Genomic DNA, 15,994 nt, shown 5'->3' with positions numbered 1-15,994 from the left:
ACAAAGACAATTAAAACCCACACGTCTCCTTGAAGTGGAACCCCAATGGCTTTAAATTCTAGGAAGAATGTGCTTTTGATGCTACGGATGGTCCTTTCCTTACATCAACCTAATTACATATGAATGTGAGGCATGTCTGATTCCTAAAGCGAGGGGCAAACCCAGAGGAACCGACCAGCCTGGAACCCAAGTGGTCTCGCTGGCTTTTGGACACAGTGGAGAGGCCCAAGTGAATTGCTGGTCAGCTACTTGGAAAGAAAAACCACTCACATATCCAAAGGTTTTCACTGGGATTTTCAAAGGCTTGTGAGCAATTTAAAGTCAGTGAAAGGAACGTACTATAGAATGAAAAATATAGGTATTATTAAAGAATGTCTCCAAACTGAAACCCAGCCAGTTGAGCGGATGCTGCTCCGTGGCTCTGCCGGCCAAAGCGCAGCTCCCGCTGGCTCTGCCTCCCCTGGCACCAGATACGAGCGGTTTCGTTTGCCATTTGGACTCGTAGCCTAAAAAATCGAGGCGCTGTGTCTTTAAGTTTGTATTACGTTTGCTTCCCAGTTTTGTGAATTAAAGTCATGTAACTGGAGGAGCAGTTACTGGATAGCTTGCAGGGTTCAACTGAAATTTTCTGTTTTTTTCTGGATGCTCAAACATTTGATGTCCTTTCTCTCTCTGCGCGCAGTGCATTAATTCACCTGGCCAGAAACTCTATCTGTCTGAACTGCTAAAAGCAGGCATTGGGGAATGGTTTTGTTTCTTACAGTATTTTCTCTTAGTGTTGGCCTACACCTGCCAATGTAATTTGTCAGAATAAACTAGGTACTTTGAAATCATTTTTTATACACTCTTGGTAAGTGTTTCACCATCACTTTGAGAGGGAAGGGAGCAGAGGGACCCATAAGCACATAAAAAGAAATGTGAGCATGTATGAATTCACTCAAGTGATCACTCTTCTTCCTCTTTGGTGAGTTTAATCCATTGGCTTGTCTGATCAGTCATGTACGTTGAGAGGGCTCGGTCGCATCAGTGAGCTCACACCACAGATTTCTGGTCTATTTTCCACTGCGCTGTCACCCGGCATGTGGTCAGGCCAAGCCTGCCCAGCTCAGTGACCAGTTCCAAATGGAATGGAAGGTGTTCTGCATGGCAGCCCCCAACCCTGCTGACCTTCTCTATCTTTTCAGAGCGGGTCTGCCACAACTTCTCCCCCATCTCCTCACCTACATCTCCTCTGGCTTCCCAGCTTTCATATCATCTTTGCAGGACCCGTGTAGCCATCTCGGCTCTGCAGGAGCTGCTCTGCTCCTGGGGCCAAGGAAATCTCTCTGCAGGCCATGCAGCAGCACAAGATTTAGCTGCAACATGACAGGTGTGTTATTAGCAGGGAAAGAGGCGCATTCAAAATGTGCATCGTCTCCACGCGCACCTTGTACTACTGCAGTAGCGCTAGCAGAGGACTTCACCGAGCGAACGTTGAGCTGCAGGGACTTGAAGCTTTACTTTCAGGACTGAAAATGTTAAGTCTGGCCATGTGCAAGGACATGCCAACATAAGCAGGATTTACTTTGGTCCGTGGGCAAAGCTCTGAGCAGCTCAGCGAAGCACAGCCGTGCTCCGGTCCTGCGAGAGTGAACATCACCTGAACCCAGCAGTGCAAACCCCAAACCGTTCTGCATCGTGCCAAATAATGACTCCGGAATTAGATCCAACAAGATGACTTCTTTATTATTTTTATTTCCATCAAGTGCATTCAGAGGCGTAGCCTTTTCAGGGCTTTTGTCTTGGTTACTAATAGAAGCATTTGCCTTCTTCTGGAAAATTGAATTCATGTGATAAAGAGGAACTTTAAAATCAAATTCTGATTAAGAACTTCTGGTATGAGTGCTCTTCTGAAATACAGAAGTGGAAAATGCAGATTATGGGGTAGAAAAATGTTTTGTGGGTTTTTTTTGCATATTTTATATGATAGAACAATGCCAACATTAAAAAAAATCCATCACCTGTTGATCTTGTCTCATTTGCAGAAAATTTAGGCAGGAATCACAAGATTTGATAAGAACTGTTATGTAACAGTTCAGGCAAAAAAATGATTACAAGAGATATGTTACCATACCTCCAGTACTAGGTAAGCAGATTAAAAAGAAGAATACTGGGAAGTCCAATAACTGGATTTACTAGTGCCACATAAAGTAAAAAGATGAGCATGAATCTGAATTGTTGCACAGAGCAAGTGCTGCAGGATTTCCCTCGGGGAACAATCCTCGACTGGCAAAGCGTGGTCAAAGAGAACAAACCAATCTTTATTGTGTTCAATTGTTGTGATTCTGTTTAAAAGTTCGAGGACGTCAATTTTAGCATGTGGAATGCAGTTGTGAAAGAAAATGGGTTTCCGGAATTTTTGGTGATTGTCTAAAATCCACACAAATACTGGTTATTTTAATTTAAGGAAAAAGGATTTTGTTTCTTTATCCTGTTACATAACACTGGATCTATTCTCCCTTCAACACACAAGTATGTTTATCATTAATCTTAAAGGGAAACAGCCGTCTTTCAAAATCCTTTCTGAATTTTTTATCTGTCTTTTTTTTAAGTTCAATCCCAAATAACTGGATATGAATTGAAGATGAAAGCACTTTTTAATTTTTTAAATTAGATTACTTTAACCTCATTTATGCATAGTTCTTATACTGCTCTTCCCAACAGTAACAGTCAAGAAAACAACCCCATTTTTTTAGAAGTTACTTCAAAAATGCAAAACATACGGTTCATACGGCATCCAGCAGGAGACGGAGTACCTGTTATTGGGTTTTAGATCATTTTTATGAAGCTGGCTGGGTTTCAGTTTGGAGACATTCTTTAATAATACCTATATTTTTCATTCTATAGTACGTTCCTTTCACTGACTTTAAATTGCTCACAAGCCTTTGAAAATCCCAGTGAAAACCTTTGGATATGTGAGTGGTTTTTCTTTCCAGGTAGCTGACCAGCAATTCACTTGGGCCTCTCCACTGTGTCCAAAAGCCAGCGAGACCACTTGGGTTCCAGGCTGGTCGGTTCCTCTGGGTTTGCCCCTCGCTTTAGGAATCAGACATGCCTCACATTCATATGTAATTAGGTTGATGTAAGGAAAGGACCACCCGTAGCACTAAAATCACATTCTTCCTAGAATTTAAAGCCATTGGGGTTCCTCTTCAAGGAGACCTGTGGGGTTTAGTTGTCTTTGCGTTTGGCTTGTAAAACCGGGTGGACGGCTCCATCACCAGCAGGTTCAGTGATGGGGAATGTACCCAAAACACAGGCCCTGTTTTGATTTCTGTTTGATATCTTATAGATATATGATTTAAACTAAGAAAAATCAACTGTTCAGGCCACAATTTCATCTGAAATAAACACCGAGTAAAACTACAGCAACTTAGTGGATTGCATGGATTAGTGAAATATCCTGTACGTAACAGCAATAGCAACAATTCTATTCCCTGGTTTAGTAATGCTTAAAATCTGCAATCCAGAGTCACTGCATGATGTGCAAATCCCTCACAAAATCTGCCTCTCTTTTGCAAGCTCAGGATCCTTTGCCATACAGGGGAAGCCCAAAGGTTGCCCCATATAGCTTGGTATAGATTAGGGTTTGGAGAATCGTTAATGTGATGAACTTATTCAAACCATCTTTTTGCCATTCTCACTTAGACCCATCTTTACAGACAGTGCTGTCCACTTGTCCCCTAGATTTCTGCTGGACTTTGTGCCTGGATAAGTTTTGCCTCTTTGATTTTAATGGTTATATCTAAAATCTCCCCAATCCCTGCAAAACCTGCTCCTTGTTCGTGCCCTGCCTTGGACCTGAGTACTGAAACATCATATTCCCTTTGGCAGCCACACGTTGAAAAGAAACGAGTTTTTGTCCTGAAAAAGGAAGAAGTATTAAATCCATTTCTATTTTGAAATGCATGAGAACTTGCTGATGTGCATATTTTAGATCATGGTGTGATGCTTCTCCCCCCACCCACCTCACCTGATAGAAATCAGATCTAACTCTGCCATTTGCTTGTGTTAATATGCATCCACCTGCAAAATGAGACACTCGCATCCCTGCCCCTCCAGAGCTCTTTCACAGGGTACAAACACAGTCAATCTTCCCTGACTTTCTTGCCTTCTCAGTAGATTTCCACACGTTGTAGCCAAGCTGGGGATTTGGCCCAGTGTCTTTTTTAAACCCTGTGACCCAGACACGGAGATTAAAAAAGAGTTATGTTATTGGATTAAACAGATACAAGAGGTGCTCACTGTATCAGCACCCAACACCTTAAAACTCCAGAGAGCAGCTCAGCATATTAATGGTGAAAAGAGTCTCTAAGAAGGAGGGAAAAAGCTAAAGAAGGTGATTACTAACCCGTGCCTTGGGCTGGGGCGCAAAAACCTGCCGCTCTGCCTGGTGTGCAAAGCAGCCACAGGGACATTATATTCTGCTTTCTATAGCATCGTAATATTGGATACATTCAAGATCTGGGCTACAAGGAATTTGAACTACACTTACCTGTAACCAGGGTGATTTTGGCCTGTCTTGGTTAAGTTTGGGTTAATGCCTTTATGGTGCGGTTTTTAAGGGGTCAGGCTTGATTACACTCTGAACTGCACCAGCGCTCATTGAAATGAATAGAACTGCAGAAGTAAAACTACTAATAGATTAAAGCCAGACCTACAGGAAAAGGATAGTAATTTCAGGCACCATTTATATGCCTAATATTATACACATGCTTATGCTTTGTAATTTGGACTCTAACTTGTGATTTCAGTTACATAAGAGAGCCGGAGGAGCCAGAGGCATTAGTGCTCCCACAGCTGATGGCAGAGCTCCCCCAAATATTCATCAGGCACATTCTCAGTAGTTATGCTGTCTCATAATGAAACAGCAGACAGCAATGTACATATTGATGACACAAAATGACTTGTTATTATTATTATTATTATTATTATTATTATTATTATTATTATCATTATCATTATCATTATCATTATTATTATTTCACTTATTCTAGGTACTGTTTACATGCCTCTGACTTCAAAACAGCTTTGGCTGTTGCTTTTTTTCCCCAAAATGTATTTTTTTTTTCCAAACACAGGGAGCAACCATGTGCTTTTTGTGTGGCTGACTTTTAATGAGTGAGAAGCAACAGGAGACAGAAAATGCAGGCTTTGATTCCTCTAGAGAGCTTGACCAAGATATTCCGCTGCTGTCAGTGGTACAGCTGTGCTGGCAGGATCCTTAGCACAGACCAGGCTCCAGCCACTGCTTAGATTTCACCGATGTGCCTGCCGGTTCCTAACCTGTGTCGAGGCATCCGCGCTGCGACTGAACAAGTGGCTGTGCCAGTGAGAAATGTTTTGCTTCGTTCTCTAGTGTGGCCAGAGCCACCCGTGTTTGTGGTCCCTCGTGAAGTCCCACAAAATTTTAGCTGCCTTCAGCAAAAGATGCCTCCCAATCTGAAGCTGCAGCACGCGAGAAACCTGACCCAGAAGATGCAGGTGGCCGCATGCGCTACATCATGTTACTAGTTTAAACCAGGCTGTTTAGTGGAAATGTATCATCAATTAGCTGTATACATCCCATACCTGCATCTATTTTTCAGTTAAAAACCTACTCACTTTGCAAATCAGCTCAGCAACTGGCAAAGTCACAGAGTGACTGTGGCAAGCTGTATCGGGCACTCTGTCCTGCCAGCACCGAGTGTGCGGGAGAGGTGCAGCTCTCTGTGCTTTTGCATGAACCAGCTGAGCAAATCAGCCCTTTCTAGAGACCCCCTGGACGCTGCTGTGATGGAATTTGATCCCCCGGCAGCCTATGTATAGGTGATGGGCTCCAAAGGTGCGTTGACCAGTGGCTGCTGCCCTAGTTTATGGTGTAGGAAGGCAGGGTCTTTCTTGTACCTGGGAAAGACCGCTGGGACTGTTTGCTCTTCTCTGGTCCATCTTCACTGTTCCCAGTGCAAGGTTAGCACTGTGGGACTTCTGCGAAACACAGATGGCCCCAAAATCTCCTTTTCCCTGCTGCTCTGCCCCCCACAATGCAAACAGTATTTTGCAGTACAGAGCATCTTACTAAGTCTTCAACAGGGGTTATATGCAAATGCCTGTATGCTGCTTTAACCTTTCAATAACGGAGCTAGAGGAGATGTGGGTAGGAGAGCAAAGAGTCTTATACCCGTTCTCCTGCAGGAGATAAACCACCGGCTTTCAGTGCAATGAAACCCAAAGCCAGACAAAACGCTGCCCTGCTCATTCCTCCTGCCGATCGCTCCGGCCGCACTTTGTTCTCCGGGGCTGAGCGGTGCCGGGACCTGCTCTTTTGGGAGGAGACGGAGAAGTGCGGAGACATCCCGGTCTCCCACGCACCTGCCAAGCCACGCTGCTTTGTGTTCCCTCCTCCTGCAGGAGCCGGTTGCCGAGACCGAACGCCTCAAAAGCCTTAATGAGCGACACCAGGGACAGAGCCCGAGCTCCCGCCGCCTTCCCGGGGCTGGGAAAGTGGCCGCGGAGGAGCAAAGCCGGGGCCCGGGCGCAGGGACGGGAGCGCCGGTGACAGCACCATGAGATGCTTTGTCTGCGAGTGGGGAGCTCTTTGTGTAAAGACAAAAAATAAGGAGTTGTTTTTCTTTTTTTAAAAATGTATATATATGAAGTGAGGAGAGCCACGGCAGGCAGCCCTCCGCTCCGCTCCCCGCCCCAGCGCTCCCCGGGCCAGCTCGGGGGCGGCCCCGCTCCCCGCGGGGGAAGGAGGGCGGCCCGGGGCGGCCCCCCCGGCGGCAGCGGCCACTGCCCCGCACCCGCTCGCCCCTCCCCACCGCCCCGCGGCCGCCTGCCAGCCCGGGCTCCGCCGCCGTGTCTGCGGCATGGCCCCTCCTCCCCCACACCCCTTCCTTTAGGCTCCCCCCTCCCCAGCAAAGAAGAGGCCGTGCCGGTGTTTTTCCACTCAGCAGGATGGGTGATGCTCAAAGCTCCCTCATTAGACAACAGACACGAGAGGTCAGGAAGAAAGCGCTTATAAATTACCGTTTCCTCCCGCTCGGCGCTGCTAGTCGCGCCGCACCGCTCCGCCGGACGCGCCGCAGGGGCGCAGCGGCGCGCAGGCACCGCGGGCAGCGGACGCAGGTACCGGCGCGTCCCGGGCGGGCGGGCGGGGAGCGGGGCTGCTCCTGCTCCGGCTGCTCCCGCCTCTGCTGCGGCGGCGGGGCTGGCGCGGATCGAACCCCGCATCGAGCCCCGCTGCCGCGGCCAACAAAGGGGCGGCCGCTCCGCGCCCAGCGGAGCCGAACCGAGCCGGGCCGGGGGCGGCGGCGTCTTCCCTTTGTCCGCGCTACCTCGGGTGCGCTTGCCCTACCCCCCCGCTTCTATTTTTTATTTATCCATTCATTCTTCTTTCAACCTCCCTCAGCTGTCTCATTACGGGTTTTTTTCTTCCCAAGGGGTTACTTTCATTCCCCCCCCCTTTCCGCACCTTGCGTTAACTTTTTTTCGCGATAACAGTTTACAGCAATTACCCACTTGCTGGCGGCCCTCCAGCGCATCTGCGGAGCACGCTGCTCTCCCCGGCTATTTTTGCCCGTTTTCTCTCGCCTCCCCACCCCTCCGCACTGTATTTCTTCTGGCTGTCGTGCGCTAACCTCAAGTGAAGAGGCTGGTACAGGCAATGCTGCATCTGATGTTAATGGGCCTACCTGGTTGGTAATACCGCTGGATGCTTCTTCCTTTTATCCCCCTCGTTTTCCTTTTATTTTGTTGATCCTTGGCATGCTGAAATCAAAGTTGTGATTGGGGCTTGGAAGAAGAACGCAGGGACTGCACAGGGCAGGTTACCGAGGTCAGTTTGGTGCAAAGGGGTCGTAATTTTGGGTTTGTCTTGGAAACTTGGATCCAAAATTCACCCGTTGGCTTTAAGGTAATGAATGCCCATCTCTGCCTGATATTGTAACAGGCGGCATGTGGGAGGACTTGCAAGGTTTCCATATAAGAACATGGGAGAATTTATTTCACGCTGGTGAAGAAATGTGCAGAGTATGTGTTATTTATGAAATGGAAGGCAAGCTGTGTTTCCCTTAGGCGGCTCTGAGAATGGCAAAACTTTGTATGTAGAGATTGTGAAAGCTGATTCCTGCTCTTTAGTAAGAGGTACGTTTAAAGGAAAGCACTGATGAAGAAGTAGTGGTGGGAGAGGATTCAGATAAACACAAAGAAATACAACACCCCGTGTATTCTAGCACGGTTTGTGCCAAGGTGTAAAGATGGATGTTTTTGGTCAGCTCCCATTATTTTAACCGTATTGGGAAAGGCATTAAGAAAATGTGCCGAGAGGAGCTGGTTACGTTGATAGCGCTATTTTGGTAACTGCGTTTTTTTTTTTAATTGCTTGTATGTCAAAATATTTTGAATTTTGGACTAGCAAAAGAGTGAGACAGCCCTGATTGGGGGACATGCCATCGGCTGTGTAATTCAGAGCTCAGGTGTCAGTTGCTACCGGTTTAGATTTTATGGCTTTTGGTTTGAGGGTAAATCAGCCCATTAAAACCTGCTGCTGTGGAATTTGGGTTGGAGAGTCGTTGCTGAAAACCCTGATGGTTTTTGACAGCCGGGTGTTTACCTCTGGGTCTGCGTTTGGGCGAGCTGACTGCTTCTTGGCATTGCCTACTTTTGCGCGAGTACTATGGAAGGATTTCCCTGAAGGCTGTTGCGGTTTTTGGAAGCAGAAGGTGCGAGGCAGCCAGCAGCGTGACAGTGACGGTGTCCTCGCCCGGAGTGAGTGGCGGCTGAAGCCGGAGTGTGGCGGGAGGACGTCTCTGTTGCCCTGCTTAGGCTAACACTGGAACCTTCATTTCTGGCACTTTCAGAGATAGCATCTTTGTGTTTCCTCTTCAGCTGTCTCCTCTCTGCTTTGCATTTTTTTTCCTCTTTATTTTCCTGTGTCTCACCTCTGTTCCTTCCCCTCCCCACCTCTCACAGTTTGGGGTGCATTGAGGCTGCACCCACTGGAGGGCGCAGACACCCTTCCCTCCCTGGGGGCACCCGGACCCCCAGCCTGCGGGCGGGCGGAGGGGGGAAAGGCCGTTTCTTGCTGTAATTTATTAACCCGCAGCTTTTACCGTGCGGTGTTGGGGTTCTTTTCTGTCACACTTTGTACGAAGCAGGAGGTTGCAGATCGCGCTGTGATACTTAGAGGTACTTGAGAAGGTGCTTGCATGCTTAGGGGTGCTACATCAAAATCCGGGGGGGGGTTGTTTGTTTGTTTAGGGATGTTGGTTTAGAATCTAGCAGAAATTTATAATGCTTCAAATGATTTAAACACTAGCAATTTTTATTTTATTTGCCTTTGCTGGAGCAAAATTAGGTATACTACTCTTTGTTGCTTGCTGCTGGTTTGTAGCTTTTGGGTGGGTTGCCTGGAGGTTTCTTAAATCTCAGTGGTGAAATGTTCGGGCTGTGGCAGGAAGCTTCGCTCTGTGTGAAATGCCCTATGAAAAGAGGTGCAACATTGTCATGGAAAAACATGAAGGCACTTTAGGTTGGCTCACTCTTGCTGCACAGTGCTTGGGAAACCTCCCATGCCGGAGCAGGGTTCTGTTTGTAAAGCCTCGGGGAGGATCTTGTCTTACACTCATTGCATCTATTTCAATTAGGTTTTATTTTTTTTTAAATCGGTATTATGCCTAATGGAGACTGAGCTACATCTCAGTGGCTTCCAGCCAAGTTCTGTGGGCTGGGTGTTTCCAAAGAGACTCGGGGATACAAACCTTTCAGCAGGCTGCCGTGCTTCACGGACAGCGATGCTCCCAGGATTTCCATCAATGCACCTCAAGATTAGGCAGCAACCCCCTGTTATTTTAATTTTACCCCTTCTGGGTTTTCCAATGCCTGATAGTTTTGCCCCAATGGGCAACAGGGCAATGCCCCAACAGCGATGTTGCCAGTTCAGTTGCAGAGGGGTCTGTGCAGGCTTTTAATCATGCTGGGCAAATGACTCTGAAAAGATTACGCTGATTTGTTTCTTTTAAATTTAACCATATTACAACACATAAAAATGGATGGGAAAGCCAGGGTAGTTAAAGACTTTTGCAAGTAATGCTTATTTGATTGGTCATACTAATAAATTGTAGATCGTTTAAGAAGTGCAGCTTTGAATAGATTACCCAGTAGGATTAGTGCCTTCGACTTCTTCTCATCACTAACTTAATTTGTGTGACCAGAATGGATCAGAGTTATGGTTTTTAAATTAGTCCTGAGTCCAGTCCTCTTAAGTGCTTCTGTACACAGACCTCAAGTTTATTGTAATGCCACTGGGGGGAGGGCTGCTCGCGGGATTGAGTTCTTGGCATTTGGAAGAAAAGCGTGAGGATGAAAATGCAGTGATTGAATATTTGTTGAATTTCTTCCATGCATGTGTATTCACTTGAATCCTCAGCTGTTGCAGTGCCACGGATTTAATTGATTCGTGCTAGCTGAGTATCATCCCAAGGCATGTAAATCTCTTTAAATTGCTTACAGGGTAGCTAATATTGATGTAGAATGTGGTAGAAATTAAGTGAAACTGCCACTCTTCATTGTCCTTTTCCCCCAAAAAAACTGCCATTGGAAGGGCTACCATGCAGCCAGTGGCTGGTATCCTACAGCATCTTTTGTGTTTATATCAGTCTTTCTCTTTGTGTTCTCAACACGTTCAGATTTACACCAACACAAAGCCGCTCAGTGCTGACCCTAAACCCTGCTCCAAGAGCATCCATCCACCAAACCCACGGGGTGGTGGAAGGGGAGCGTGAATCAAATCCCCACCCTACCCGTGAGCGCTGGGCGAGGGGCAGGGGCTGTTATGACCCGTGGGCTGTCGGGAAGACTCGTGCATTGCAGCAGTTACTGGGTTTCCTGTTGTGGTTGTTGTCACCCAGCACAGTCACAGCCTCGAAGAACTTCGTGGCTGCCTGACCTGGGCTTGAACACAGTCAGTGCTGGAGCGCTGGTGTGGAAAACACAACAGTTACACTGTGCCAAAAGGCAGCAGGAGCGGAGCGCCCGGCTTTGGGGTGTTGGGGTACGTGGGCTGCCCGTAGGTGGGAGAGAAACTCGGACGGGGTTATCAGTGAGCTGAAATGTAGTTAAGAGTTCTTCCCTTTTTGCTTCAGATCACGTGGCGTTTGCATTTTATTTCACTGCCGTAATATAATTTCTTTGCTCTTGAGATGGACATAGTAAAATTCTCTGTCATGTTTTACATAGAATGAAACAGATGAGAAATGCTCTCCTGTTTCGGCATTGGTAATGTGTTCAGTGTCTTTGTGTTCTTCAAAATATAAGTTAATACTGATGAAATTCAGAGAACACTATGCATAATAACATGGAAACATGTCTGACTTATCTTGCTAGACCCATATTTTTTCCTTTAAAATATTTTTTTGCCTTTTCTTTTTCTCCTTTTTTTTTTTCCCCCAAACAGGAAGAGAAAATCCATTCGGGAGAGCCTCTTCTTCATGTAAGTGTTATTTATCCTTGTTTATGAAACTACAAAAGGGTTATAAAACTCATTAAAACATTCAACTACTGAAAAATTTACCATCTGTTCATAGAAACCAAGTATAGCGCATGTAAAAATAGGCTGTAGCTATACAGTAATAATGCTCAGCAACTGTTACCTTAAATCTAGTTCAGTTCTTCTGTGCATATTACTGCAGAATTTAGAAACCATTGGCAAAGCACTTTGCAGACATTTAAGCAGCATGCCTGTAAATTTGGCGTGTAAATCCTCAGGGATGATATTGAAGTGGTTTGCCCAGAGCAGGGGAGACCCATGAGAGCTCGTTTTAGCCCCCCAGAGTCCCTGAACCCCAAACCCTGTGACAAGACTCAGCTTCTCTGCCTTGGATCCTCCAAAATCCAAGTACTGCCTATAGAGCTGTTTGTTTGCATGCATGTTTACTAGCGTGTGGGTAAGAGAGAGTGTGTATATGTGTATTTGGCCTCAAATAGCCTATAGATATTTCAGGCCTATTCTACAACCTATGGTAATAGCCATTAAAACAAGAGTAACTGCCAGCAGCCATTGGTGAATACTGGTGCAAATGTTTTGTGAAGGCATTTGGCTCCAGACTGACTGCTCGGTCTGGCTGAGCCCAGTGCACTATTTGTTCTTCGTGGGACCAAGAAAGCTGCATGTCGTAAAAATACATCAGTTTTTTCCACGCTATCTAGTGACCTGGTTTACTTGCAGATCCTCAGATCTGAAAACTCTCGAGTAGCATAGGAAGCTCTGCTTTGGGATTTCTTCCTAGTAAACAAAACTGATGAAATGTTTTAAGGGGCTGCATAGATGAAGACTCTTGTTGCCTCAATGCAAAATTAGCTTAGCAAGGAACACAACTGCATTGTTCCCAATGCAGAGCCCGCTTTGCGTAACTTCCGAGCATGACCTGCCCACGAGCGCTCACCTCGGCCTCATCTCACATAAGTCAACTTTTTTTGTCCTTTTTAAAAGAATAACCTATATCTCAGTATTGCAGCACTCTCATTATGCTTGCGTAGCAGCTGCTGGTTAATATGTAGCAAAACGCCGTGTGGTAACAAATGTTTGTTTCTTTTATTTAGTTTTTTTTTCTTTGCTATTGTTGAACTGGAATGTTAGTTCAGCTTGTAGATAAAAGCGGCTTGCGCAAGGTGCCCCGGTAGACCATGGTTTCTGTGGCTTGTACGGTAGTTCTGTAGGCAACCGTGTTCTGCTCTTCCTCTCCCCTGTGCTTCCCTTCATCTTCCTCGCAAGGACAGGGGTGGGCTTGGGGACAGGCAGGGACCTCGCAGCCCTTTCCATCCCGCAAAACATCAGTGGGCGGGTTTTCCTGAGCCCATAGCCAGTCAAGCATCTGTTGAAAACACTCTTTATTGGCGTTGTGTTGCTAGCAGAGACGTTGTAAGATGCCTTATTTAACAGCTTTAAACCACAAGTGTTCTTTGGCTGGTTTTATGAATAGCATAAGACAAGCTTTCCAAAAAAAAAAAGGTCAGTAGTAAGTGAAGAATACCCCACAAAGGCTTAAAGAATTGTCCTTCCCTGCAGCTGGAATCTGAGCTGAGATTAGCTTAATATTTGTATCTTTGAGAAGGTACATCATCATTTTTTTTAAAGGTAATGGAGAAGGAAAAATTCCAGAAGGCTTTTAATTATGACCATTTTCAACATTTGTAGCCCATTATTATTTCATTCTAGCGTAGGAAATTAAACTGCTTGAAAAGCCTGTGAAACATATGCTTCCCAGAGATTTTAAATGGGAAATAGTGCAACAAAACTCCCAAAGCTCCCAAATACAGCAGAATGCAAACAGACAAATGCTACAGCAGAGACCGTATGGTGTCTGAAAACTGCAGAATAACCACGCAGCGCAGACCTGAAGAGTTTTGTCTGGAGATTTCAGTATCACAAATAATCGGGAGCTTCCTAAGTCCAATATATTTACTCCAAAATTAATGAGTAATGAGAAGTTTGTGGTCCAGAGGCCATTTGCGGTGCAGCCTCCCATCAACTGCTGTGGCTTTTCAACAGCTAACGGCAAGCTTGGAGCATCAGAGCCTCATCCTTCTGGTTCTGTGCATGAAATATTACGACTTTGACTCGATAATTCAGTTTGTGGCGGTCTGCGCATTGGCTCCCCTTGGCTTCTTCAGCTGGCTGAGTTTCCAAAAGAGAGTTAATCTCCAGGGATGGGGATGGCGAGGCTATGGTGAAATGGCAGGATGGTGAAGCATCCAGGACAGGGACCTCTCCCAGACCCTCTTCAGAGGGGGTTGACTCCTGTGGCGGTGAATGCTTGGTGGGGATTAACCCCCCAGGACTGTGACTTGAACCAGCCACCGTGACAGGAGGTGACCACTTTGAGGAAGGACTCTTTGTGACAGTAACCAGCCATATGTAGTCGTAGTGATAAGAAAGGGACCATCTTATTGTAGTCACTTTGCGACAAATACTACCACAATTCATTACTTTCCATCAGTGCCTCATCCTATGGAGGAATCACCACTGCCCATCTACATTGAGGAGGGGACAGAAGTCCCGATTGGTGAGTGCAGTTGGGATGGGATATGTTTAAGGGGGTGGTGAAATGGTGCTTGGGTTTTATATTCCTCACATTTACGTATACCCATTTGTCACTGAAAATTGTAAGGCTTGTTGCAAATGTTTGGGGATTTTTTTTAATGCAACTGTATTGTAGAGCTCCTGAGGATTATTAAATACTGCTAGTCTTGGGCTTCATCTAATCATAAATCAAAGTATGTAATTTATGCAGTGACATTAAAAGCTTCTGTGCACGATCTCTTAACACAAGGCTGGGGAGGACCATGACTGTCACAAGAGGGAGTTCCCACTTCAGCCTTTGACCTCAGTGTTGAGATACTCAGAATAATCTGCCGGTTGGGTCAGCGGTCTTTGGCCTTCTGACACTGCCCAGCACCCAGCACTCACATGGCACACACCACTGGGTGGCCAGAAGAGAGCTGGAGAGGTTTGCCAGTACCTGCATTGCACATCAGAGTGCTCTGCTGTGGATCTGTTGTCACTACATGGATATATAGATTTGGGTGGGTTTGGTGGTTGGTTTGTTTGTTTGTTTGGTGGGGTTTTTTTTGGGTTTTCTTTTGGTTTGGTTTTTTGGGGGGTTGTTTCATTTTGTTTTTTAAACAGAGGAGCAGTCTTTCAGGTAACCCATGAAGAAAGAGACTAAAAAAAAATCAGTAAGTTGGTTTGTGGTGATCTGTTTGGACTGTAGAAAGCTGTGACAGCAGCATTTCCCGGAGCCCCTTATTCACCCTGTTCTTGGTTACACATACTAAGGGTGCCTTGGCTACCACCTTGGGAGTCTGCCCTGTTGAGCAGATGTGGCTCTTCAAATACCTTTTTCTTATTATACATCCTGAATTTTTCCATTCCTAAATTCAATAAATTAATTCTCGTCCTACTGTCTTCTGAGCTACATTAATTCCCTTCCTCTACACACAGTACCCTGAAGGCATTTGTAGCTGGATCTCAGCCCAGGAGTCTTCTGATTTATAGACCATATTAATTTAGCTCTCTTATTTGTTCCTTAGATCATTTTTATTGTCCTTATTGGTACTTCCTTTAATTTTTTTATCTCTTTTCTAATTTGTAGAGGCTTGAACAGCTCATATGATATCCACTGTGGTTGTTTTAATGCAGCATTATGCTTTAGATTTCCATATCATCCCTTCATATGTACACATTCAGAAATAGTGTAGCTTTTGACCCTTCTCCTGCATCACCCAGTAGCATCACACGGAGGAACTGTATCACCTGGCTAATCTTACCTGCAATCACCTTTAAGTTTTTCTTGTATTCACGGCATTGCTAGCTGTGCCTCAGGCAGTGTCACTGCTCTCCTGAGATGCAGGGCTTTATATTAATACTTCCTAGCACTAAATCCCCATCTCATTGCATGCCACTTGCTTATTTTACCCAGGAGTTATTCAAGACAGTATGCCTATGTATTTTAATACCCTGGCATTTTATCATTTATGTATAAGTTGTTACCATTTTATCATATACAGAGCAAAGAAGTACTTACAATTTTATATTTTGATACCTAGCACAACTGTTTTCTGCACGTGACTCCAGACTCCTTTCCCATCTCCATCAGACCAGTTTCCATACTTCCCCATACCTTTCCTTCCTCTAGTTATAAAAGTTCATAGTGTAAAAACTGGCAGGTTTAGCCTTCTCCTTGTCTTCATTTTGTACCTTTTCTCATTACACAGCTAGTGTATTGTTGCTGCATCCCTTATGTGCATGGCACAGTGTGGTCCTTCCCCGGGTAGATCATCTTTTCCTCGCCTCTTCTGGGGTTGCAGTCAGCTGAACATCTGCTCAACATCAGTCCCCTCTTGTAGAACCATTAAGGCTGAGTTCTGTCCTGCCCCCTTGTGGTTCATCTTTCCCATTGCACTGAGGAAACCTGAG

General features: G+C 45.7%; 1 protein-coding gene across 10 annotated transcripts in view; it reads left to right on the top strand.

The window, feature by feature from the left end:
• SLC6A6 (solute carrier family 6 member 6) overlaps positions 1–15,994 on the top strand; it is a 115,462-nt gene that overhangs the window by 51,917 nt on the left and 47,551 nt on the right. For 2 of the 10 annotated variants that reach the window (XM_005507541.4, XM_021294626.2), the window contains one exon: positions 11,474–11,509. The exons of 1 other annotated variant lie outside the window; for it this stretch is intronic. Coding sequence is in view for 3 of the 9 variants with exons in the window: in XM_065075611.1 (XP_064931683.1) it covers positions 14,027–14,081 (55 nt within the window). In the remaining 6 variants the exon portion in view is untranslated. Of the gene's footprint in view, positions 1–6,948; positions 7,147–11,473; positions 11,510–14,015; positions 14,082–15,994 lie in introns of those variants that run through there. 7 more of the 10 variants (XM_065075608.1, XM_065075609.1, XM_065075611.1 and 4 more) reach the window with 7 other exon arrangements.

Source organism: Columba livia, chromosome 10, assembly GCF_036013475.1.
Source record: "Columba livia isolate bColLiv1 breed racing homer chromosome 10, bColLiv1.pat.W.v2, whole genome shotgun sequence".
NCBI classification, from domain to species: domain Eukaryota; kingdom Metazoa; phylum Chordata; class Aves; order Columbiformes; family Columbidae; genus Columba; species Columba livia.
This window is presented reverse-complemented; position numbering and strand designations above follow the sequence as displayed.